The sequence below is a fragment of the Mirounga leonina genome, unplaced genomic scaffold (assembly GCF_011800145.1).
Source record: "Mirounga leonina isolate KUSES-001 unplaced genomic scaffold, KU_Mleo_1.0 Mir_127, whole genome shotgun sequence".
NCBI lineage: Eukaryota > Metazoa > Chordata > Mammalia > Carnivora > Phocidae > Mirounga > Mirounga leonina.
The window spans coordinates 56394787-56422242 of record NW_023270316.1 but is presented as its reverse complement, the minus strand read 5'-3'; the positions used below and the strand labels follow the sequence as shown (position 1 = coordinate 56422242).

Here is a 27456-nt window from a genome sequence, read left to right as displayed (position 1 = left end):
AAATATTTTGTCCATGGGAATTCCATTATCCTTTGCAAAGAAACCAAAAAATAGATTTCCTGCATATAGTGCCTATTATTGACAATGACCAATTCAATTAAAAAAATTATCTTGTGACTCAAATCTTTAGAAATATATTATTTAGTTAACATACATTTAGCTTCTCAGAAACAAATATGATAGTATCGGATAAAACAAATCTTTCTTTTTTGGAAAATATCCCTGATATTTCTCTAAGTCAGGAGTTAAATCTTAAGCAATATCAAATCTGTACTTCTATCATATTTCTGTTTTCTAAGAATTATACCAAAAATCCCCATATGAATGTCATGAAGGGTAAGTAAATTTCATTAAGGAGTAGCAAAAGGAGGAAATGATCTCAATCTCTCCAGAACTGTGACTCTTACTTATGGCTCTTGTGAGAAATTCTCTTTTTTTGGTGGCTAGACTGAACCCAAGCAGTGCGTACAAATATTTTTAAAGGTGAGATAACATACTCAATAAATTAGTACACATTATTCACACATGAACCCTGGGCCAAGGAAAGACACGCATACCTGTTGGGATCTTGCAGCAAATCTACTGCTTCTCTCAGTTGTTCAATCATCACTATATCCATGTCCTGGTCTTTGGATGAACTTATTCTGTAGCATGAACCGGGCATAAGAATGAAAATGATTACTGGAACGTGGATATTATCCAGATTCTTAAGAGCAAACGTATAAAAATCCATCTAATATATAAAAATGATTTTGACAAGCTCAACATGATAATGAACAGGTGTCAGTTCCCTGTGGAGTGGATTGCCAGAGGGCAGCTGAGGTGGGGCTACTGGGGTGGGGGGGGAAGTCCAGCTCTGCTATAAAATAGCAGCTCACACAAAGTCTCGATGCCCACGGGTTTGCATCTGCTCCTCTATAAAATCAAGGCAACGGACGGGCTGGGTGGTTCTCACACTGTGCTTTCATGAGCCCCGGGGGCGGGGTGGGGGTAGGGGTTGCACAGGGGTGCCCAGCTGCAGCAGGTCTGCACGACTTCTGGCTCTTCCCGCTCCAGAGCAACCAATGTGGCTCGGTTTTATTGCTTTCATACAATATGGGACTTCACTGGGGGATAGCGGTTCTCAGTGCAGGTTCTTTATGCAGCAAAATCAACTGTGGCGCTTAAAATAAAAAATGCCAAGCCAGATACTGGGGCTTGGGCTTTTTATTAAGCTCTACAGGCAAGGTTGAGAACAACAGGTATAAGATTATGAATGGGGTTTCCAAAGCTTTATAGACAGATGGCCCTTGAACGACACAGGCTCAAATTGCATGGGTCCACTTATACACAGGTTTTTTTTGTTTTTTTGTTTTTTTCAACAAATATATTGGAAAATTTTTTAGAGATTTGTAACAATTTGAAAAAATTCACAGATGAACTGCATAGCCTAGAAGTACTGAAAAAGTCAGGGGAAAATCAGTTATTATTGTAAGAATATAGTATATAATATACATACAAAATATGTTAATCGACTGTTCATGTTATTGGTAAGTCTTCTGGTCAACAGTAGGTTATTAGTAGTTAAGTTTGGGGGGATTGAAAATTATAGGCAGATTTTTGACGGCGCCCAACCCCTGCATTGTTCAAGGGTCAGCTATAGTTTAAAAAAACACTCTCCCTGGGCGCCTGGGTGACTCAGATGGTTAAGCGTCTGCCTTCGGCTCAGGTCATGATCTCAGGGTCCTGGGATTGAGTCCCGCATCGGGCTCCCTGCTCCTTGGGAGCCTGCTTCTCCCTCTGCCTCTCTCTCTCTGTCTCTAATGAATAAATAAATAAAATCTTTAAAAAAAAAAAAACCACTCTCCCTATAAAATCTCTTTCCCCATAATTCTATGATTCTGTAATCAAACTAGTCCTCCTTGACATTACAGAAATATATTCAATGAATAGCTGATAATACTGGACAGTGATTTGAAAGGAACTTAGCAATGTTTTTAAAGGTCAGAAAAGATCTGATCATGGTTACTGCTTTCCACTACAGAACATGAGTCAATGTGTTTCTCTAAATGGAGAAACTTTTTATATATATATATATATATATTTATTCATTAGCGACAGAGAGAGAGAGAGAGAGAGGTAGAGGGAGAAGCAGGCTCCCAAGGAGCAGGGAGCCCGATGCAGGACTCAATCCCAGGACCCTGAGATCATGACCTGAGCCAAAGGCAGACGCTTAACCATCTGAGCCACCCAGGCGCCCATAAGTGGAGAAACTTTTTAACAATATAGTAAATCCTCACTCAGGGGAAATCCCTCCCAAGGTATGAAGGAAGATCCAGGCCTACATGACAGATCATGGAAAACAAAATCCTGGGAACCAAAAATCTACTGTATGCCACATGGTTCAAGCTCAATTCCCCTGGAAATCATTCATCATCTGATGGATGACTCATGCCCTCCCCTGTAAAGCTGGCCAAGGAAATCCTCAGATGCAATCGAGTTGAAGGGCTATCTCTATCTGATGTGAGATTCCTTGGGTTCAATCCCAGCCCTCTGGGACCTTAGGACAGTCTCTCTGTGCCTCAGTTTTGTCCCATGTGAAACGAGGGATAACAATAGAACTTATAGGATTGTTGTAAAGATGACATGAGTTACTACCTGTGAAGTATTTAGGACAGTGCCTAGCACATGGCATTTAATAAATGTTATCTATTACAACTGTTAGACATGGGACCAAGACATGAGAGGCATATGGTTTTCTCAGATCTTGAACCTGAAGACAGTTCAAGGTAAAGCGTGACTGGGACTATATATTGCTCTGGGTCCAGTTGTTGGTTTCTTCAGACAAATGGAAGTAAGCTAGAATCTCCAGTGTAGGAATTTTATCTAATTTCCTGAATCACATTCTATCCACAGCCTCCAGTCAGATAAAACTCTAGGCCAAGGAAGAGGTCTGACCTTGTACTGTGACAATAAGCATCTGACAGAGAAAAACTTGCAACTTATTGATATAACATTGGGCGAGACTATCAGCTTGCCCAAAGAAAAGCAGACCAAAATTCTATCATGACAGGGCTGCCTTCTGCTTGAACCATGAACTTTACAGGATGGTGGCTCATAACCAGGCCCTGGGTACTCACATTCCCTCAGGTTGCCAGTGCGTGTCCTCTTCTATCCGTAACAGTTCTTCACAGTCCTCAGCCCTATCCTGTGGACAGAACACACGGGTCTTCTGAGAGCCACTGGCTATCAACAGTCCACAGTCAAACCCTGCCCTTAGGCCACGTTCACACTAGCATTACTCTCAACAGCCAAAAGGTGGGAACAATCCAAGTGTCCATCTACAGATGAATGGTTAAACAAAATGTGATCTTTACATACAACGGAATGTCACTGAACCTTCAACAGGAAGGAAGTTCTGACATGCTACAACAGTGACCCTGCAGGGCATTCTGCTCAGGGAAGTCAGTCAGTCACAAGAAGCCAAATACCATAAGATTCCAGCTCTGTGAGCGACCTACAGGAGTCCCTCATAGAGACAGAAAGCAAAATGGTGGCTCCCAGGCGTGAGGGGAGGAGGGAATGGGAAATTAAAGTTGAACGGGTACAGTGTTTCCGTTTGACAAGATGAAGAGTCCTGGAGACAGACGGTGGTGATGCTGGCACAACGTGTGAATGTACTCACCACTGAACTGCACACTTAAATATGACAAAACGGTAAGTTTTACGTTACACGTATTTTACCACAATTAAAAATAAAATTAAATTTAAAAAAAGAACAATAAAAAAAATTAAAAAAAAAAAAAAGACCTGACCCAGGACCACAGTACCTGTTAACTTAAGAGTCAGAAATGTAAAGTTCTATTTCTTATTGCCCTCTTAGCACCTCCTCACATTCAGATTCCTCTGTTAGTTGGGCTCGTCGGTCACATGAGGAAGCGCGTTCTACTGTTCGTGAGAGGAGGCGGGTGTGTGTGTGTGTGTGTACATGTGTGCGTGTGTGTATCCTTGAGGAAAAAGAAAGTGTAAAATAATGAACACAGAAAACGCCTCCAGCTGCATCTAATAGTTTCACGCATACCGCACCCAGATCTCACTGAAATGTGCCCCCCCGCCGGCCCGCACATGCACCGTTACTTTCCCCGATGAACGTTGTGACGGGCTTAGTTAGCACAGTGCATCCCACTGCTAAGACTTCCATGTGCTTCTTGTCTACTGTCAGCTCTGACACAGAGCCATGCTGCCTTAACTCAGCCTACAGCCAGAAAAGAAGCCACCCCTGAAGGGCAGTACATTCCTCAGGCAAGGAAGGAACAACAGACAGACCCAAGGACTGTCTCAGACCCAGCCCATTCTCCAGATACATCATTGAGAAAAGTCTTCTTCTGAGGAGGTGCCTAGCACTGGATGCCAGCCTCTGGCTTAAAAAACACTCAGACTTTTACCAATTATAGATATAGTGCCTAGTAAAGTAAACACAAAATTATTGTGTCACTATCCAAATAAGAGTGAAATTCATGGGTGAAAATATGCTACCAGAAATGAGCAAGAAGACATGTTCTAATCTCTCTTTGTTGGGTTTCAACTACAGGAGCCAAGGGTATTTCCTTCTAATTTTCAGTTTCATAATAAAAGAATAGCCAATAGTATAAAACACCACTTTTTTTCCAATATGCAAAACAGGGCTGACCGATTCCTTTTGCTAAGTTACAGGGTTGTACAGTTCATCCTCATTATTTGTGGGTTCCATTTTTATGAATTTACCTACTCACTAAAATTCATTTGTGAATGAATCAATAAATCAATACTCGTGGGGATTCTCCAGAGCGGTGAAAACCTTGAGTCCACAATATGTGTGTGTTCCCAGCTGAGGCTGAACAAAGCAATGCTCTGCCCTCTCATTCGGACCCAGCCCAGCAGCCATCAAAGCACCAACCTCAGGAAATAAGGACGAGCACCTGGAGCTCACACCAGCTCTACCACAGGAAGCCCGGGACCATCATTCTCATGAGCCTCAGTGAAAATGAATTTTATCCAATTATCTTTGTGATTCCTGGGGGCCACAATCTGAGCCAGAAGGACTGGCAGAAACACACCAATCATGTCTCAAAGTGGGGCCTTCACCACGAGCGTTAGCAAAGGGCTAGTTTTTCTCTATTCTTTTTTGCTGCTACTATGATGAAGGTTCAACCTGAAAACACCGTGACTTCATCCAACCTTTCAATACCTCAGTGCAAGGATAAGAGCTCAGGAATAAGTGTCCTCAGAGTGACCTTCCAAGACAGGACATTCATTTCTAGATTTTAAGAGTCTCCACTTTTCTCTTTACACTATGGACATACTCTCAAGAAAAGCATTCACCTAGAATACATGGAAAAGAACGTGAAACGGTCTATTTTAACTTTTAGTGGATGGTGATAGTGATGCTGACATGTCTGTCATGAGGGGTCTGCACTGAGAGGTGGAAAGCTAAGTAATCACTGAATATAAAGGAAATCACACACATGTACAGCAGACACACAGAGAGGTATGACAGGGACCAGCTCCTACCTTCAGAAAATAGACACCCAAGCTTTAAGAAGGTATAGAAACCGGAGGAAACTGGCAGTAAGCTGACATTTAGGTGATGGATTGGTAACCTTGAACTTAAATTCTAAGGCACCAAACAGAAGAAAATTTTTTAAAAATCAGCAGATCCTCAACTTGCCTTAATATAGGTTATAAATTCTGAACGGAGAACATCTGTTCCATCAGTAAATTGGTCTCTTTCTTCTCCTGAGTTGTCATTGTCACCCAAAAGGGAAGGCTCTGGTTGAAATTCCTGATGAGAGTCCCCTATTAGGAAAATGTAGAGAAAGACAAAAAGATGGTTTCATGAAGAGATGAGCAAAGCACAGACGGCCCTCAAATACCACTGGACTATTTTCAGTCACTGCTCCTGCCTCTTCTGGAGGTCTATGAATGACCCAACTTTTCTCTTCCCTGAAAAGTGGGATGAAAAGATGAATAAAGGAGGAAAAACAGAAAAAGAAATAGAAAGCCCCCCACCGCCATGGTGAACTGGAAAGTGAAGGCCTCTTTATGGCTTCATCCCTTAACAAAGAAATGAAATCTCCTATAACTTTTTTAAGAAACAGAGGAAAGCACGTTTGAAAGAGGCAAAAGGAACACCAAGCAGATCTCTTCTCCATGATCTGCAAACTGAAAAGAACCAAGGAGGGCCACCTTTAAGGACTCCTATCCAGCAGAATACTCACTTCTAGAACAGAGAGGAAAAAACTCACCGGTGACAAATTATGTAATTCTTTTATTTTAAAAATTTGCCTAAGACACTACCTCCTATACTGTATAATGTCACACAGCTTATCTAAGCTAATAAAATGGCCGTTTTATTTTTGCATAGAGTATACAGTGATTTTTTTTTTTTGGACAATGTATGGTTCCAGTCATAACCTCACATACATGTAAATGCTGAATTTAAAAACCTGAAGGTAAAAAGTGAAAGCAAACACTAGACATTGAGTTGGTTCACACAGCTCTCCCATCACTAATGCGAGCATTTTTAAACTATTAGGGAGATAATCTGTATATTAACCTAGTTCTACACTGTTCATATATCATGAAATCATCTCTGCCACAAATCATTAAACACAAATCATTCACACTAAATGAAATCATCTCTGCCACAAATCATTAAATTTTAGTATTTTCTTTAAAAATCATTGAATAAACAGGAGCAGTAAAAAAAAAAAAATACTGCCCTAATGTAATCAAATGAGGGCTTCTCACTAAGACATGAAATATATTGCTAGGATTTTCAAGGTATATAGGACATAGAGTACTTAGTGATCACTTGGTGACTGTTAGAGAACCACAGAATTTGAGAGCTACTGAAGACCTTACATATTACCTAATCTAATTACCTCACTTACAGGTGAGAAAATTAAGGTCAACCGTCTTGTCCAAAGTCAAGTGGATTCCTGGGCACACATCTCAACTACATTTCCCATCTTCACACGTGACCATGTATCCAAGCCTACCTTATAAGCGATGGGCACTCCTAGGCTCAGTTCACTAAAAACCTCCTGTGAGCAAGCCTCCATGCTTGGCCGGCTTCTGTCGTAAAACAGGACTTGGGAACTTTGGAAATCTTGTGTTAAAGATGGTGGAGTCACAGCATGAAAGCAGCTTAGGCCTTCGAATCACTGCTTGGAGGGGAGCTGCCTGTCAATCATGAACTCCCATGCAGACTTGATCTGGACTATGTTAAGCCAATGAGATCCGGGGTTTTATGTGCCCCAATAACTGGTGTTGCCTAATGTATCTATACATCAATATTTGCTTTCCAAGGATGGATTTACAGGCTGGCATACAAATCTTCAAAATGATAACCACTCTACTACTCACTAGCTGTGTGATCACTGGCAAGTTACTTAAACTCCTTGAGCCTTGGTTTACTCACCTGTAAAATGGAGATGATTAGAATATCCATCTCAGAGTTCTGAACTTTAAATGAGATCACCTTCACAGATTAGCACAGAGCCTGGTGCACAGGAAATGCTCAATAAACTTTCGCTATTACCAAGGCCCTATTTGTGTCCATTGTAAACACAATATTTGAAACTTAAAACAAGCACGTTCTCCCCATCTTTCATTCTCACACCTTTAACTGGGCTAAGGCGATGGCAGGAGTCCTCCTTGACGATCTGTTCTTCTTCCATGATGTTCGACATCGGCACATTGAGGCTAACAGCGTCTTCATCAGAAGGCTGAAAAGAAACAGTGCACTGCTTCATTCGCGGGACAAGCATTATCGATGTAGATTAAGAGAAAGCTACGTGATAAAAAAAATACTGCTAATTCACAAAAACATAATATTGAGTAAAAGGAACGAGATACAAAGAACAATTCCACTTACATAAGTTCAAAAACCGGCAAAACTAATCTGTGGTATTTGGCGTCAGGACAGTGACTACTCTTGGCTTGGAGGCTGGATGTGTGAGTGGGCTTTCTGGGGTGCTCGTAAAGCTCTGTTTCTTGTACTGGCCATTGGCAATGTGGGTGTGTTCCACTTTGTCAAAATTCACTGAGCTAACACTCAAGTGTTTCTCTGTACATATGTTTTGAGCTGAAATTTTGTCAGGTACCTGATGGCATTTCCAACCTAAGAGCAACAGTCAAAGCACTAAGAAGGACTATGTTATACCTGACGGAACAAAGGAGTAACTAAATATACAATCACACTAGCCCTGAGACTGACTGATCAATCCTTGTCACAGTAACGGTACTCTGAGACCTGACGACAACACCAATTTCCCAAAACTACATTAAGGTTTCATGGGGCTAGTCACCAAAAGCAGGCAGTATCTGTGACAATATCTCATTTATTCACAGTGCATCTTATGTGCAACATGAAGCTCCGGTTTATTTCCCTGTGTGAGACTGAGGAATCTATAGGCATTTCGGTTGCATCAAATACATAAAAGTGCTGAATGACCGTAGTGCTTAAAAGGACATGTGTTCTGTGCAATTTTCAGAATAAGGCTTCGATTTGGTAATCAAAGTCAGTTGTCTCTGGGGGGCTTGTTTCCCACACTAGCTAATGAAGTTTATTCAGACAATCTACGATTCTCTGACTGATGAAATATGGAGCCTCATTTACTTTCCTATGTCTCCATTTTCGTGTGGCTATTTAGTGAAGAGCTTTCCAAATCACAGGGATCATGAACCTCCACAGAACACATCTCAGCGACTCCTGGGCTGCTTCTAAATTCCTGAAGCCGTGACTTTCAGAGTTCAGTGTTCATTTACCTTTGGACACGTGCACAAATTGTTTAGAAACTGACACAAAACAAGTGTGCATTTCATCCATTCAACAGATACTCATTCGGATTCGGCCGCCAATTTTTTTTTGCATGTTTATCTTGACAAAAATATGTTTTAAACTTCTTAGAGACAAATGCTAAATCAATCAGACAAGGGCAACAGCCAAAGAAAGGGAATGAGATGTGCTTTCTGAATGCCACAATGAAACAGAAGTGGGGAGCAAGAGAAACTGACCATAGATGGTAACGAATTTGCCAGACAAAGTGAAAATAGAAAGCTACACTGGATAACTCAAGGCCCTTTTCCTTCTAAAACACAAATTGCTTGGAGGTGTTCTCAGGTAACGAGGCTACAATGTGAGACCAAAAAAAGGCCAAAGGGAAGAAGCATGCACTGATTCTGTCGAATATAACCCTTTTTCTAGTCCTTCCTGCCACCTTCCTCCCATCTTAAAAACTTAGCAAAATTCCAAAGATATGCATCTAGTTAAAAGGGAGGAAATAAACCCTTGGCCTCCTTTTGGAATGGTATTAGCATGCTACTTGTATTAAGTGAGAACAAAAGGATAATGAAGTTCTTTGTGTGATGTTTTATTAATGAACTTAATTATCCTTAAAAAACAGATAAAGGATAAAGCAGAGTCTGTTTTAATTTCATAGAAAATAAGCTTAGGGTGAGTAATTTCTGAAATAATGGGACATTTCAGGGGACTTAGGAGTTTTAATAAAGCTAAGGGGGCTGAATTAAATACAACTTATAAAGCAATGTGTTGAGTATTTTCTCCCCCAGGGAGCTACAGTAAACTATTCATGTGGCTTCATGAGAGTAATTTTCTTTTATTGAAATTGGCCTTCTCTTTCTGCCTACAAACTCCTTTTGAAATGTTCTGTATTAGAAAGATTTTAAGGTATCCTAACTTTTTAATACATTGCTTTATAAAGCATTTCGTAGGAAATAAATGCAAATATCTTAGCTACATATTAACCCTCAAAGACCTGAAGAGAACAGGGAAAAGGCATCTTTCTTGGAGTCACACACCGTACAAATGTGAACTCCTTAATTGGGGTAATTGACTTATTAATTACATCTTCAAAGAGTAGTATAATGTTTCAAAACTCAATACTTACAAAAACTCAATAAATTTCCTTAGAAGAGAAGACCTGATGATTCATCTATCCCTTACCCCAGCTATCCCTTCCAGCTCCCCTGCTCAAGAAACCCCATTTAATAGTATAGTAGTGAAAGGTTTTGGGGACTGTAACTATAAGTGACATAAATATACTAAATGAGCTATTTATAACCACTTCAGGAAGCTCTAGTGTGGGAGGCCTCTTAGCTTACAAATAACCCAAATTTATCCAGTTGTCTGAAAAGAACACAATCGAAGAGTTTCAGGAAAACAAATACTGCTATAAAAATTATGGCTACTTAAAATGGCATTTCCTGTGGGTAAACTGCTAAAATGCAATGCACATTTGCGTCCTGAACATTTATGCATGCGAATAACTTTTTTCCTAAATTATTCTGTCACTTAGAAACAAACACATTTATAGAAATGCCTCATGGGCACCTGCACACCACTCTTCGTCATTTCATATTTATGAAACATTCAAGAATATTCTAGGTAACGTGAGGAGTGTGGTGGAAGGGGAATAGGGATGTTTACAAAATATTAAATATGCAGCAAAAGCTAAAAACTTGGAGGATTTCAAATTGCTTTCACGAACATAATCACACATTCTCACACAGATGCATTAATGCCCTTTACCACAGAGGAGTTCAGGAATGCAGGCAGATATATCTAGCACAGAAAGAAAAAAAAAACTAATCACAAACTTTACCTCTGTGGCAGATAAACGTTTATCTCCATTATCACTTCCGACACCCGAATCAGAATCCTTCTTGCTGGGATAGATGCCAACAGTACGGAATCCATTTAGAAAAAATTGAAATCACAAAGTTCACAACAAGATACATCAATTTCGAATAATGACTTTTGCTATACAAATTTTATTATTACCATAAGGCAACAAATCAGCCCAAAATTAAAGGAGGTGGAGACAAGGGCCTAATAATCAGATATTCTTTCTAAACAGAGGACAAGATAAATTCTTTGTGTTCAGGGCTACTCTAACCAAGTAGCCTGTTCTTTGAAACAGTTAACAATTTTCTTATCTTATGGATTCTAGTGTCTAAAAAACCAAAAACTGCCTAATTGCTTTTACCTTTTCTAAGAGGCTTTTACTCTTATGTGGTTACTCTCAGTAATTCTGTAAGCTTTTATCCAGTGACTAAACAAATTTGATGTTTATAAAAATAAAATAATGAATACATATTTTAAGTATTATATAAAAGGTACCATTAGAGTAGGCTGAGATTTTAAGTCACCATGTTTTTTAGTAAAAAGTGAAGCAAAGGTCTCTGCAGTGAAGACCCCTCAAAACAATCTGTGTTCAGTGGGGAATTTTGTTCTTTGAAAATTCAAGGCCCAATTTATGCCACAGAAAGGCCAAGGGCATGTGAAAGGATTCTAACACTTCCAAAAAGGAAATGGCACAAACTATGCACGCTGCATTTTTAAGACAATTACAAAACAAAACCTGCAGTTTTTCTTAACAATGTTCTGGAGGCAGATTAAAAATTAATAATTAAAAAGACATGCCTGAGATTGATACGGTTGTTTTAATTTAATTTAATTTAATTAATTTTAATTTAATTGACTTATTTCTGATAAGTAAAAAATACCTATATTTATATTATAGATGGCATTTATAAGGATATATATATATGCATATAACATACATGTATGTACGTATACATATCCACATGCACACACAGCACACACAGTACCCAGGAAAGACTGATTATTGACTAGAATAGGGAAGATAAGATTTGCAAGATGCCAAAAGGTTATCAACAGCACCTATTTTCTCTCTCTTATTCCAAAATGCTGAAACACTTGAGGTATAAATCTGCATTGGTTAAGTGAGGCAAAGGGATTTTTGGAGTTACCTACCTGGAGGCCCCAGCCTCAGCAAATTCTAAACCGGGGCTTTGAGTGACTTCAGTCACACTCACCTATCTTCCACGTGCTGGTGGAAATGTGGCCTCTCCATCGTGTGGAGATCAAGGGAGTCAGCTGTCTTAATCTGACATGCTTGTATGCTCAGATACTTGAATATGTGCACTTTGCCCTTTGTGCAAATCTATGGAGAAATTAATAATACATATTTGGTTTTCAATGACAAAACAAAATGTAAACACTTGACATGGAGGCTCTGTATATTTAATTTTTGCATTTTCATTTTAAGTAACACTTCAAAAATACACGCCAAATTTGACCTCTCCAAAACACATGAGAATTTAGGCAATCATTTCTTCCAAATTCTACTTTGAATAGAAAACCATCCTAACAGAAATGTGTCTAAATCTAAATAGTGTAAAAAAGTAGAGAAGTCAGATACCTGACATGGTAACTTTCCAATTCTAGAAGGATTGATTTTGTTCCCACACAATTTAACAGCTGAACTTGTAACTTATCTCTAAATAACCAACAATCATATGTGAAAATGTTTAAACTCCATTTCTCAGCTCACATGAAAGTACGGAATATATTACTCCTTTGATAAGCCGTACACTCCATGAAGGCGTTTCCAATGTGTGTACAAATGCTAACCTAATCAAACATATAATCCTAGGATTAGAGTGATCAAGACAGTGAGTGGAACGCTGGTGAACGGACTGGACGTGGCAGAAGACAACTGATGGTAGTCGGATTCACCCAAGGTTTCATCTTTCGGAGATTGTGATCATGTCTAAAACAATATTAATTCAGCAGAATATCAAAGGCCCAGCTCTGCTGAGAGTTTCCCATGCAGGACTGATAGCACATCCCATGGTGAAAGAGCTTCGCTGCCATCCCTCACCTGTGCCGGAGGAGACTGCAAAGGGTTGTTCTCAAGTAGTAATACTTGCAGCTGTTTCATCTGTCTAAAACAAATGGGAATCACGAGCACTTTATTGCAGGAAAAGTCAAACTTTACCAAGGGAAGATCTACTAGTTCTAAAGAACAGGGGGGAAAAAAAAAAAAGAAAAAGAAAAAGAACAAATTCAGAAAGCAATAAGATTAAATGGCTAAACATTCAAACACTAATTCTCTGCTTACCAGGAAAAATATCAGCATAATCAAAGCAAGGTATGCCTCAGGAATATGTGGTATGCGTATAAAATATTTTACTAAAGGGGAGGGGGAGATCTTTCATGGAGAGCGCAATAATTTTAAATTGTTGTTAGTTCTGGTAAGAGCTAGAAACACACTTGACATTTACAGTATCTGTTGTTTAGAAAAGCCTTTCTTCCAGCAAAACGATCACATAAGCCATACCACACAGGGTTAGGTTTCATAGGACATGTTTATGTTTTAACTTCAATTGTGAGCTTATGAACAATGTGCTAATCATAAAATATTCCTATCTAGTCAACGTATCTGGGCTGGCATAATCTCAGAACTAGTTACAAGAAATATGTTCATGGTTTTTTAATTCCACTTTTTAAAAACTAAATGCTATCTAATTCAGAATTTTGCAGTGGACCCTGTAATCCTGATTTGATGAGGCTCAATTCTACTGCTTTTAAAAAAGTCTTCTGTAGCTCCACAAACAAGACAGAACATTATATTTAGCTTAAAATCCCCACCCAGTGGCATAGTAAACGCTCAGTAATTTCAAGCACTCCAACTGACACTGGCAGCTACAAGGAACGAAGTCAAATATATTCCATAGAGCAAAGAGGCTGAGGGACACCAGACATGTAGAGGGACACGGGGCAAACCGGCAAACTGCTAAGATCTCTGCGTGAGACACTCTGGCGGGTTCATGTCAGAAGGGGCCTCATCATGTTTATTACAGGACTTGGTAAGGGGTGAAATACAGTGCTTTCAAAGACGCAAGAAGTTCCAAAGTGGAGGATAGGCAGGCACTATATAAAGTGACCTGCAGTGAGAATTAACCCAATTCCTTCTCCCCCCCTAGTATGCCCTAGGGTTTTCACCTGACTCAGCTATGCTACTTCAAGTTCCACAAATAAAGATGCTCTTAGCAACCAGTATCTCTTCTCCTATTCACCTGGCTCTGGGCCTCTGGGTGTGTAAGGGACTTTCCTTCTTTCATGCTTTAGTGAATTACGTTGTATTTAAAAAATAGAGTCAAGTTGACTCAAGTGCTAGAAGAAAAGCAGAAGAGCATCCAACTCCGCAGGTCCCAAGCTCAGCTCTCTGGGTCAATTGCCCTGAGTAATTCGCTGCCCAAACCCAGTCCCCAACCCCTACCCCCAACAGCGGGGTGAATGATTTGCCTCACACCCTACTCATCCTGGAGGTTGCCTTGATGATGCCTTGCTGTGAGCAGCAGAAGGTGAAGGAGAGAGGGAGGAAAAGAACCTGGAGGACAGCAAAACAAGAAAATCAAAGGAAAAGGGAAAGTAAGATCCCTTTCACTTCGTAGTTTATTTCTAAAACAGGGCTAAGGCTTAGAGGGATTTATATACGAGACAAATATCTCCTTGCTGTAACCCTTAGTGATATTAATCCATCTCTGAGACTGTTAATTTTACTCACTAAACTTAGGTTGGCAAATTAGTGGCAAAATCTAACTGGAGTCTGGATCTTCAGCAAGTCTTTGCCGCTGAAAGTGAAGACTTTTAAGCAAGACTGAGGGCCAAGTTCCTGGCAGCCGTAGCAGGAAGGGGAGAAGAGGCAACTTAAATAAATAAGGTAAATAAAGTAAGAATGATTTTTATAATGACTGTTCCTGTTAACTGCAGTTTGGAACACAACTACCATCTTAGTTTAGGAAAACAAGAGCCTGGCAGTTTCCTAACAAGAAAATGGGGGTGGGGGTGAGGGGTGATGATAACTCCAGCCCAGAAATGGTCAAAAGAAACCGGGCAGGAAAAGGGAGGAAGAAAAAAAAAATCCCAAGGAATCTTCTGTTGCAAAGAAGGTCAATGACTGGCTCCTTTAATCTTAACTCTGTCCATTCTGGTCCTAGAAAAAACAAAATATGGTCTCCTCATTGCAGTATTTGTAGAAAAAGCACCACAAAATTGATATGGGTAATTAGGCCACAGACTTGTTTTCCCTCCTCAGATTGAAAGCATACGGGGAGGGGTACTCACAGAGGAAAAACAAGTCAATATGGAAAATCTTTAAATTCACTGCCTGAAAGCACTATCAATGCTCTTTTGTTAATAGAGTTCTCCAGAGTGAAGCAAAAAAGAAACTTGATATTCAGGAAGTTATAAAAAAAAAAAGGAAAAAAAAGATTTTTCCAGTAAACTGAAGTTTTAGCTTTGAATATATTTTAAAATATTAAACCTGAGAAAACACAATTATGAAAAGGATAGAAATGTATAACTGATCTTTTCAAGGGAAAGGAATGCTCTTAAGGTAAGAGCATAGAGAGTGCTGAGAGAAAGAAAAACCTTGGTTTGCAGACACACTGTTTACACGTTTCTAGACTATTACAGGCAACCGTGAAATGACTCTCTTACATTTTTCTTTTGAAAATGAGAGTCTGATGTTCTGTAATGATTTTTCAATGATTAGCATGAGAGCTACATTTAGAGGCCAGTTTTCTTTAATGCCACAAAAGGTTAAATGCTTAGAAATGTGCTGTTGGTAAGAGTGTTTCCCCTTTGCACTTGCTCCAACCAAGAAAAACAATTTCATCCATTCAAAATGGATTAGACAATGACAGAATGAAAAAAATCAATGTTTTCATACCAAGTTATCTCAAGCAATAAAGTAGTACATCCTTGCGCTGAGACAGTTTCTAATTCTACTTCTTTAAAATGCTGGTCAGTGCAAGAAAGGTGACAGATGGCAGGTAGGCATTCAAACCTCCCATCTATAAAGCACATTGCATTTTATAAAGTTCTTTCCCTTCCATGAGCTTCATCTGCCTGCCTTCAAACCAAAGATCAAGATGCAGGAACTGAATAATAAAAATCAGGCAGTTCTCAACTAGCTGCAGTTGTGTCAGATTAACCAAATGCTTTTGTTTTTGTTTCCAAATATATGCTTTTGCTTTGAGGTATATTTTTAATTATGTATTTGAAATCCAGTATGCCTCATGGCCTTAAATGAAACCGATGGAAATCAATGCGATCTTTGAAAACCAGAGTACGTTTTGGGGGAAGCATTCAGTATTCTGCTCATCAGCTCATTCTGATTCAAGTCCAAATAACAATCCCAAAATAGGAAATTCAGATCCACCATTATCTACAAAGCTGCTTATCAAAGTTCTTAATGGTGCACACTTTCTGAAGAAACGTATCTTTTTATTTGAACTCAAGAGTCGATGTCTCAGAGGGACATACTGTAGAAGCTCACAGGTGCAGGGAAGGGTCTGCCTGAGTCTGGCTCCTGAGCAGGGATGTCTGAGAGGGCAACCAGTCTCAGCGCTGAGGTTCTGGAGGATCCTTGCTTCTGGCCTTTGGGAGACTCACCAAAACTACCAGTGACATTAGTCCAAGTACCACCTCAGCAGGGGTAGAATCCTCACCTGAAGCATGTATTATAGACACGAGGGGTGGTTCCCAACTAGGGCGACCAGATGCTCAAAGCCAGAAATCTTAACAGCTGGATCTATAACACCAAGCACATCGCCTAAAGTGTTGGCTCGACATTCCAAAACATCACACATACACACCAAAAACAACTCATGTTGCCTCCTGTTACGAGCTGAATCGTGTGTCCCCAAATTTCCTATGTTGGAGTCCTAACTCCCGGTACCTCAGAATGTGACTGTATCTGGAGATAAGGCCTTTAAAGGGGTCATTAAGTTAACATGAGGTCATTTGAGTGGGCCCTAGCCCAATATGACTGGTGTCCTTATAAGAAGAGATTAGGACAGAGACACAGAAGGAGGATGATGTGAGGACACAGGGAGAAGAGAGCCATCTGTATGCCGAGGACCAAAGCCTCAGAAGACACCTTGATCTTAGACTTCCTGCCTCCAGAATTGTGAGAAAATAAATTTCTGTGGTTTAAGTCACTCAATCTGTAATACTCTGTTACGTGAGCCTGAGCAAACTAACATACACACAGCCTCATATGGGGGAATGGCTGCATTGCTGTACTCCTCGAGACAAATTAAAAGCTGAATATTAACTTTTCTGGTATCTGCATGTGAAATTCATATAATTCATATTCATATAATTAATTAATAATTAATATCATTAGGCATACCCAAACATGACTAGACAAACTACCTTCTTCACATAAGTAAACAAACAAACAAAAAGAATAAACATCTCCTGCTTTATTCTTTTTTACCTTGTGGTAAAACTTTAAGGTAATTTCTTCTGACATTCAGTTCCCGTAGAGATTTCAACTGACCTATCTGCTGGGGCAAGGCCGTGATCTCGTTGCAGCTGACATCCTGCATCAAAGGCAAAGGCAGAAAGGATAAACACCCTTTTCCAGGAAATCAAGCATTTCATGTGAAACCTTCTTAAGGAATTTAAATATGAGGACAACTACTCAAGTACATTTTTATCTTGGTCTGTACATCCCCGGCCAAGTAAGGCTTAGCACAGAGAAGAAAAAGAAAGTGCACCATTTTGAACATCCCTTGAGGAGGAAAAAAAAGAAGAAAGGAAGGATGTCTGGAGCATTCGGGGGCTACTTTGAGGGCCTCGCGCCTGCTGCGTTCATGTGCTTCAATCTCGTAATTCTCGAACCCATGAGACAGTATTCACAGCTTAATTTTTACAGTCAGAAAAACGAGGCTCAGGGAGGTTACGTCAGGCGTCCAAGGCAGTTAACACTTGGAACGAACGCCCACCCAGTCAGGCCACTATCCCACAGTGCCTTGAAATAGAAGGTTACATATCCTACTTACCAAACACATTTTACAGTGAGAACCTACGACTATTAATGCATCTTTTGGATGCACTATTTACGTAAGATGGAGTTCTTACTGGAAGGCTGCGAATATTGTGGGCCTAAACACCTTTAAGTACATTTTATAAGCAAGACTGTGGGGCATGTGGATGATGTCTTTTTTTGCACTGAAACACTGATATCCCATTAACCGTTGATTGGAACCACCTTTTGACACATGCAAAATGAAAGCTGTGACATTTACAATGTTATTATACTCTCCCCCATCCCACTCTTCCTCCTTCTCTGGAAGCTCTGCTCTGCTCTCACCCCCCACCCCAGCTACTCTCTAGTCCAGAGCAGCATTCTCTCTCATGAGACACTATAATGGTCTCCTTGATTGGTTCCTTAGATGGGTCTGCTTCCCAGATCCATCATTCACAGAGCTGCCAGAGTGTGCATTTCACCATGTCAGTTACCAGCTTAGATATTTGCAACAGCTCCTGGGAAACCCATGGGGTAAAGGTTCCAACTCTGGGGCAGGGCCCAGAAGCCACACACAGTTCAGTTCTGCTTCTCTAGCACCATCTCTCTGAAAGCCCTCCCTTGCGTCCTCAAGCCATGTCATTACCGACTGCTGTCACCAGCGTGTGCCAAGGTGTTTCATGGTCCCAAACCTGTTCAGGCTCCTCCCTGTCTGGTATGCCATTCCCCAATATTGTCCTCTTGTCCCACCTACCTCTTTCAAGATTTAATTCAAGGCTCGCTCCTCTCTGAAACTTCGTGGAGGTTTCTCCCATTTATCGCCCTCTGAACTAACACCCAGGGAGAATGACCACTTTTCCCTCTGTGGCCCTATGCATAAACTATTACAGTATTCATATGCTCACACATTTGCCTTCTCTTATGAGCCTGTGAGCTCCCAGATGGAAGATACCGGGTCTTATCCACGCCATCTTCCTGGTGCCGAGCAGAATGCCAGGTATGAAGTAAGAGATCAATAAATATTGGATGCGGGCGCCTGGGTGGCTCAGTTGGTTAAGCGACTGCCTTCAGCTCAGGTCATGATCCTGGAGTCCCTGGATTGAGTCCCGCATCGGGCTCCCTGCTCAGCAGGGAGTCTGCTTCTCCCTCTGACCCTCCCCCTTCTCATGTGCTCTCTCTCATTCTCTCTCTCTCAAATAAAGAAATAAAATCTTTAAAAAATAAATAAATAAATATTGGATGAAATTTCTGAAGTCCATTCATGTTGACACTCTCATTCTGCCTCACAGCTGGAACCCCAGGATGCTCCAACATACACACCAATCCCTGGCAGGTCTTGCTTGAAATGGCAGAATCACAGATATACTTGGGCTAAGTTTGATCCCGATGAGATTGAGTCTTTAAATTCCCCACATCACTTGTGAACCTGCAAAAATTCCCCCTTTCACAAGGCAGCAGAGGAGTTTCACATTCACTCAGATGAGAACTCACCGTTGACCCATCCCCAGCAACCCCAGGGCTCATGTAAGAGCAGGACTATGCAGAACGCAGGGGATCACTGCCCTCTAATCTCTTCTCATCTAAAAATCCTCAGGTGACCCACCAATCTGGCAAGGTTACAAGGCTGCTAAATAGTATCACTTGCCAAAGAGGAATAAAATCACTCCTGCTAAAGGGAATGGAGCAGCCCTCTGTAGAGGCTGTAGATTGCACAACAGTGCAATCAGCCGTGGTACCGCTCGGTGCTCTGCATCAGACTGAGGTGAGGTGGCGTGTGACAGGGCTCACAACACTAGGTGTTCAAGGGCATCACCCCCAGGCTGGCTGTTGATGCATCACTCCTGGCCCAGAAAAGCCACATAAAATTCCATGAAAAACATCCCTAGTGTTTAAAAACAAAAATAAAAACCCACAAGTATATCTTCAGAGAAATAAAAGTCGGAGGAAGTAATTATAGAATTAAAAGGTCCAGAGATTTGTTCAGTCACTTTGAGCCCCTCACTGAGTCAGTAAACAATTCTGCCTCTCAGCATATACTTCCATATATGAGAAATAAAAAGGGAAATGCTACCTTTTCCCAATTACTATGGCATCTGATCAGTCACAGATATCAACAACCAAATCCTTTCAATGAAATCTGTCTTTCTTCGCCTCAACCAAGTCACAAATAAGCAAGAGGTACCATTCCATTCTCTTTTAGAAGAGCCCTCACATAAAGTGTATGCATGTAAGCCCCAGAAATATATGAGATTAAACCATTCTATTGGGCTCACAGACAGGCACAGTCATGCTGGTGATGGTTAGCAGGAGGGAAGGGGGTATGGGGGAAGAAATAGTGGGAATTTTCCGTCTCTAGAGAGAAGTTATGTTACTGACATCTATAGTAAGTTTTTATAAGTCTGTGAGCGACCGCATGAGAAAAGACCCTTTTTGCAGTTTAGGGGAATCAAATTTTTGATATGAAACTGACAATTTTCAGAAGTTTCAAGGACAGAATTCTTTTAAAAATCATTCTTTTCTTTTATGATTTATTTTGAGAGAGGGGAGGGGCAGAGGGAAAGAGAGTCCCAAGCAGACCCCTGTTGAGCATGGAGCCTGATACGGGGCTCGATCCCAAGACCCAGAGACCACGACCCGAGCCTAAACCAAGAGTCGGATACTCAACCAACTGACCCACGCAGGCGCCCTCCAAAAATCACTCTTTAAAAAAAAAAAAGAGGGGAGAGAGGGAAAGAGAGATAACATATATTTGGGCAGCTTATTCACAGCATAAAGTCTCATTCAGTCTTATCCTATTTCTTTGAGGGAACTATATTCACCTTGCATTCTGTTGATTACCCTCTGGTTAGCCGGAAAGGGTATGCCTGGTTCCCTATATATATGGGATTTATTTTTTCCTAACATATATTTCTAACATAATGGCTTTATCAAGGAAAATCAACTCCCTTCAGCTGTATTTAAGTGCTTATTTACCAGTAAGGAAAGCGGTTACCCAATTGACACTTAAAAAAACAAAACAAAACATAATGATAAAGAGTTTTTCCTTCTGACCTACACGACAGGACATCTGTAGACAATTAGAAACACAAAGTCCAATTGTCCATTCACATTTTGAAGGGTGTATAGTGAAGGCCAAATTATTTTAATAGTACTCTGTTGTCCGTTATTTCCTGTCCTGCCAAAATAATGAGGGGAAAATGCCCAGGCAGATTTAGCATGAAATCGAGGTAAAGACTTTTTTCACTATTGTATAATCAATACTGTAGAAACTATGCAAAACTCGATTGTCTCCCAGTTACTGAACCTTGCTAAATTTTAAAGAGCCATGAATTTCATCACAAAAATAACCCGCCCCCCATGTCTTAATTAGCTGGGGAATGAGGAGGAGGAAAGAGAGGATAATAGTCTAAATGCTTTGGGTAAGATGTTTCAGTTTAGAACATGAAAAAGCAATATTCCTAGAATGGTCCAGTTCTCTAGCACATGTCTGTCCACGTTTAGCCTAAGGTATGGTTTTTTAAAATTCTGAGTTCATTTTAAAAAGATAACGGTTAGGAAAATAAATTTAATAGATAAATAACACCAATGCCTCATACTTCTGCATTTAGTGAGAATTTCCCAAGCTATGAATTCCAGATTCAGTGGCTTCTTTGAATAGTCAAATGAATCCCTTCTGAATTGTCTATTAGCCCCTAAGCTATATCTTAGAAAATAATGATTGCAAGCTTCAGTGAATCAAATTACCATATATTTACTGTTATAATATTGCAAATGTACAGGCAGGCCAAAAAGAAATAATCACAAACATGTCATAAATATTTACTAATTCTTTTTTATACAGAAATGAACCTAATTATTAAATATTAACATAAATACTCAAACTTAAGTTTTTATGGACCAGCCAGTCTAATTTAGTTAGTGAGATAAAAAACAAAATAGAAAATTTTAACTATGACTTAAAACATACTTTCTTCTCACTGGTTTAATCAACATGTTTTTAAGTAACCAAAGGAGAAACTTTAGAGTCATTTCATGCCAGTCCTTCCAGGCAATAAAGGAAGTCTCTAGAAGTGTTTAATGCACATTGGAGACTAATAGATTTTTGTTATTAAGTGTTAGTTGTTAATTTACCTTCAGGATGCAGAAATGACAAGGATTTAAAACATCAGGTTAATTCAGGGATTATTAAGCTAGATAATGTTCACTTTCAGAAAATAATATTTAAAAAAACAAAAACAAAGTGTTTTTTAAGGAGTAACCTCTAATGAAAACCAACACGTCTACTGCGTATTGGGTCAAGATGATCTTGGTTAGGGAAGATGTCCAGTGAGACCAGGCCACCCTGTGAAAATGCACACGGTATTCTCATGAGCTACCTTGCTCTGACTCTCGGGTTTTCAAAAACCTAATGTGCTTATACAATTGCTGAAGTCGTATTTTCATAACAAATGTAGCTCTTTATTTAATTGGAGGAAATGCGAACATTCTGACAGGAAATTCAAGATATTAATTCCCATCATGGGATCACGCTCTTTTTTTGGGAAATGTCTGTTGTATGATTCACTATGTAACTTTAAGTAAATGTCTTAACCTCTCTGTGCCTATGTAAAAAGAAGTGGCAAGATTAAAAAAATTCAAATTTCCTTGGGATATTGGGAAAATCCATTTATCACAACAGAAATAATGAAGAGATTTTGAAAGACAGATAGTTAACTCACTTAGGAATAATGTCAATTTTGATTTCTTAGCAATCAGAAACCTCAATGCCTGTAGTCAGAACTTTTCTAAGAAAAATCAATATGTTCATTAAACTCAAGACTTTTTCAAGCAACCCCTGGTATGATAAATTACCACCTCCCAATGCTTACTGGATGTCTTCTTCCAGTATAAAACTCTACTTCACACCCTTTCACATATCCACAAACATCTGTCCTACCCCAATGCTCTTCAGCAGAATGGATCTTAAACAAGCCATGGATATCCAACTGTCTCACAGAAACTAGAGACGTTAGGAGGTATCTCCGGAGACTACAAATGGAAAAATGATTATGGCAGATACATGAATTTATATCTCCCCTACACCTAGCCCAGAGGTTGGAATGCTATGGATGAAAATGAAGAAGGGATTTTCCTCAGAAGCAGGCCAATACACCCTCTGTCTATAATCAATGATCGAATTCAAACTCCCCACACAAACAAACATTTCATGAAAAGAGAATAAAAAATGAGCTGTCTAGTCAGAGCCAGACAATGCACCTTTCAATCGTTATTACTTGTGTCAGGGCTCTGTTAGCTTTTCAGTGGTAAGAGCAGGTTTCTGGATTACAGATACTAAGTTCCCTTACATGGAGGTAAGAGCTGGAAGCCACAATTTTCACCGCCTGAGTTGGAGAAAGACAAACTGAAAGAAACCACACAAGGGCTAGAGCACCTCTGGACCCCAGGACATCAGCATGCATAGGGAACCATGAGGAAACTCACCTTCACTGTGCTCTAACTTGGTGTGCTTTTCTTCACAGGTGTTTGGGAATTATAACATAGGCCATTCACATGGCATCTCTTACCAAATATTCAGCATGCCTTTTCCTTCAGGCATGGTTTGACAGTAAAGGAACCATGTCTCCAAATGTTAATGTGGTTTTAATGAGTGAAATAAGGGTTAGTCAATACCAGAATGTTCTACCGACCTTCCCTGACTGGCTGTAGGTCCTCCGTGAGGAAACTTCCAGACAGACACTGCCCCTGTTTTTGTAACATTCATTCTCTGATTCACTTTTGGCTGTTTGTGCTCTGCCCCAACTTTAATGGGAAAACCACTGCAAGGTGAGCCAGGAACTCAGCAAACAAACAAACAAACAAAACATGGCCCCTCTCATGAGACACGTCATCTAGAAGAAGACGCAGCAAGCACAGCTGTGTGGTGCTGTTGACAGGGTTGGGGCTTTCACACAGAACTGGTTTTCACCCCAGCTCCACCACTCCATAGCCCCATGGCTTTGGGTAAGTAATTCTGAAACTCAAATTTGTCTACGGAATATGGATATGATATCTACCTTGCTGAGTTACTGTCAAGATTATACAAAATAATCCATGTCATGTACCTAGCAGAGTGCCAGGCATATAGTAGGTGCTCAGTAAACGCCAGGGCTTTTTTTCTTTCTCTTACAGAAAGAACACCCAGATACAAAGACTTACAAAGCAACATATGGATTACAGCTACAGCTCTGAGAGTACGAGAGAGACAGAAGTAATTCAAAGTGGCCAAGAAAGTCAGAAAGGTCTAGATCATTCCCATCAGAAATGACCCTGGAGGGGCCAGCTCCACAGAGCTAGGATTCCTTAAATTCTCTTGCATCTGAAACATGGAACTCTATCCTGGCTTCTCATGGATTCAAAAAAGGACATCTCAGTAGATGTTACTTAATGGCTTCTTCATGGAAGGAGGAACAATTGAGTTCCTTTGTTCTCTGCACAATCTCAAATGGCTAGACGAGCCGATCTCTGCATGGCATTGCTTTTTGTTTTATTTTCAGATAACTGTGATATATATAAGATGGTAAGATGGTGTTTTCCAATTTTAGTTCCTCTTAAAAATTAGAGAGGACTTCTTCTTTCTTGCAGACAGCTAAGGTGCTTTTGTTTTTGTTTTTCAAGCCAGTGATGACTCTGGAATACTCACACTTGGAACAGAAGAGGGTTTACAACTCCATGTAGGATACTCTTTGAGTCTAATGTGAAATTTAAAAATATTTCTTCCAAAATAGCTAAACAGTGCTCAGAGCCTGATAAGCGGAGTGATTTTATCAGCACCTAATTGGCTTAAGGTACTCTGAATGCTTGGGGGGGGGGGGGGGGCAAAAAATTGGCTCTCCAATTTTTTAACAAGTTGGTTACCATGTAGCTATAAAACAAAAAGTCTCCCAACCAAGTCTAGAATTACTTCAGGCTCTCCAGGGAATTTCTTTCCAACTGATAGCTAAAAATCATTTGACATGGGTACCTACAGTAGCACTACTATTTTAAGCAAAAAGAGATGAAAGATAAATAAGAACGGAATGGAAACTAATCTTTTTTTAGTCTGTGACCTTAAGCAAGGCCAGTCCCCTCTTGTGGTTAAATAATGGCAACTAACTTAATATTCACCAAGGTCATAAATAAATGCTTTTCTCAAACATCATGCATGCTCACACAATTAAAGAACACAGGCTACAGAGCTGCCCCACCCGTACGTGGCTACTGAGCATGAGAAATGTGGCTGGTCCAACCTGTGAGATGTTGGCAGTGTAAAATATACACAGGACTTCAAAGACTTAATATGAAAATAATATATAAAATACCTCATTAACTTTATATTGCATACATGCTGAAATAATATTTTAGCCATTTTGCATAAAATAAATTATTAAAATTAATTTCACTTGCTTTTTTAAAAAATGTGGCTAACAGTACATTTAAAATTAGATTTGCTGACAGCAATGAGACAACAAAAAGAAATACAAGGCATCCAAATTGGTAAAGAAGAAGTAAAACCGTCACTATTTGCAGATGACATGATATTCCATATAGAAAACCCAAAAGACCACCAAAAAACTACTAGAACTGATAAATTAATTCGGTAAAGTCTCAAGATAAAAAGTCAATGTACAGAAATCTGCTGCATTTCTATACACTAATAATGAAGCAGCACAAAGAGAAATTAAGAAAATAATCCCATTTACCATTATACCAAAAATAAGATACCTAGAAATAAACCTAACCAAAGAGGAAAAAGACTTGTACTCTAAAAACTATAAAACATCGATGACAGAAATTGAAGATGACACAAAGAAATGGAAAGACATTCCATGCTCATGGATTAGAAGAACAAATATTGTTAAAATGTCTATACTACCCAAAGCAATCTATATATTTAATGCAATCTCTATCAAAATACCAACAGGAGTTTTCACAGAACTAGAACAAACAATCCTTAAATTTATATGGAACCTCAAAGACTCCAAAATTGCCAATGCAATCTTGGAAAAGCAAAGCAAAGCTGAAGACATCACAATTCCGGACTTCAAGTTACATTACAAAGCTGTAGTAATCAAAACACTATGGTACCCACACAAAAACAGACATATAAATCAATGGAACAGAATAGAAAACCCAGAAATAAATCCACAATTATATGGTCAATTAACCTTTGACAATGCAGATAAGAATATCCAATGGGAAAAAGACAGTCTCTTCAATAAATGGTGTTGGGAAAACTGGACAGTTACATGCAAAACAATGAAACTGGACCACTTTTTTACACCATACACAAAAATTCAAAATGGATTAAATACCTAAATGTGAGACCTGAAACCATAAAAATCCTCAAAGAGAGCACAGGTAGTAAGGTCTGTGACATGAGCCATATCAATATTTTTCTAGATACGTCTCTTGAGGCAAGGGAAACAAAAGCAAAAATAAACTAAACTATTGGGACTACATCAAAATAAAAAGCTTCTGCACAGCAAAGGAAACAATCTACAAAACTAAAAGGCAACCTACTGAATGGGAGAAGATATTTGCAAATGACATATCCAATAAAGGGTTAGTATCCAAAATATGTAAAGAACTTATACAACTCAACACCCCCCCAAAAAATAATCCAATTTAAAAAATGGTCAGAAGACATGAACAGACATCTCTCCAAAGAAGATGGCCAACAGATAACCAACAGACACATGAAAAGGTGCTCAACATCACTCATCATCAGGGAAATGCAAATCAAAACTACAATGAGGGGCGCCTGGGTGGCTCAGTCGTTAAGCGTCTGCCTTCGGCTCAGGTCATGATCACAGGGTCCTGGGATCGAGCCCCGCATCGGGCTCCCTGCTCCGCAGGAGGCCTGCTTCTCCCTCTCCCACTCCCCCTGCTTGTGTTCCCTCTCTCACTGTGTCTCTCTCTGTCAAATAAATAAATAAAATCTTTAAAAAAAAAAAAAAACTACAATGAGATATCACCTCACACCTGTCAGAATGGCTAAAATCAAAAACACAAGAAACAACAAATGTTGGTGACAATGTGGAGAAAAAGGAACCCTTGTGCACTGTTCCTTTTTCAGTGGAATGCAAACTGGTGAAGCCATGTGGAAAACGGTATGGAGGTTCCTCAAAAAAGTTAAAAACAGAACTACTCTATGATCCAGCAATCACACTACTGGGTATTTACCCAAAGAATATAAAATATTAATTCAAAGGGATACATGCACCCCGATGTTTATAGCAGCATTATTTACAATAGCCATATTGTGGAAACAGCCCAAGTGTCCATTGACTGATAAATGGTTAAAGAAGACACAGACAAAGACACACAGACACACACACACACACACACAGGAATATTATTCAGCCATAAAAAAGAATGGAATCTTGCCATTTGCAACAACATGAGTGCAGCTAGAGAGTGTTATGCGGAGTGAAATAAGTCAGGGAAAGACAAATACCACATGTGCAGAATTTTAAAAACAAAACAAATGAGCAAAGGAAAAAGAGGAGATAGAAAGAAACAAGCCAAGAAACAGACTCTTAACTATAGAGAACCAATTAATGGTTACCAGAGGGGAGGTAGGTGTGGGGGATGGATGAAATAGGTGATGGGGATTAAGGAGTGCACTTGTCATGATAAGTACCGGGTGATATATCAAAGTGCTGAATCACCTGAAACTAACACTGTATGTCAACTACATTGGAATTAAGAATGAGTAGAGTAGAGCAGAGTAGGAGAGGAGAGGAGAAGAGAGAATAGAAAT

At 39.7% G+C, this 27456-nt stretch overlaps 1 protein-coding gene across 9 annotated transcripts in view; it reads right to left on the bottom strand.

Annotated features, from left to right (window-relative positions):
* LRCH1 (leucine rich repeats and calponin homology domain containing 1) overlaps positions 1 to 27456 on the bottom strand; it is a 191689-nt gene that overhangs the window by 48002 nt on the left and 116231 nt on the right. For 6 of the 9 annotated variants that reach the window (XM_035003372.1, XM_035003370.1, XM_035003374.1 and 3 more), the window contains 8 exons: positions 17142 to 17247; positions 12732 to 12868; positions 11884 to 12011; positions 10647 to 10737; positions 7643 to 7748; positions 5687 to 5814; positions 3120 to 3187; positions 558 to 644 (listed from right to left, as the gene is read on the bottom strand). In XM_035003372.1, coding sequence (XP_034859263.1) covers positions 558 to 644; positions 3120 to 3187; positions 5687 to 5814; positions 7643 to 7748; positions 10647 to 10737; positions 11884 to 12011; positions 12732 to 12868; positions 17142 to 17247 — 851 coding nt within the window. The remainder of the gene's footprint in view (positions 1 to 557; positions 645 to 3119; positions 3188 to 5686; positions 5815 to 7642; positions 7749 to 10646; positions 10738 to 11883; positions 12012 to 12731; positions 12869 to 17141; positions 17248 to 27456) is intronic. The other 3 variants (XM_035003377.1, XM_035003378.1, XM_035003371.1) reach the window with 1 other exon arrangement.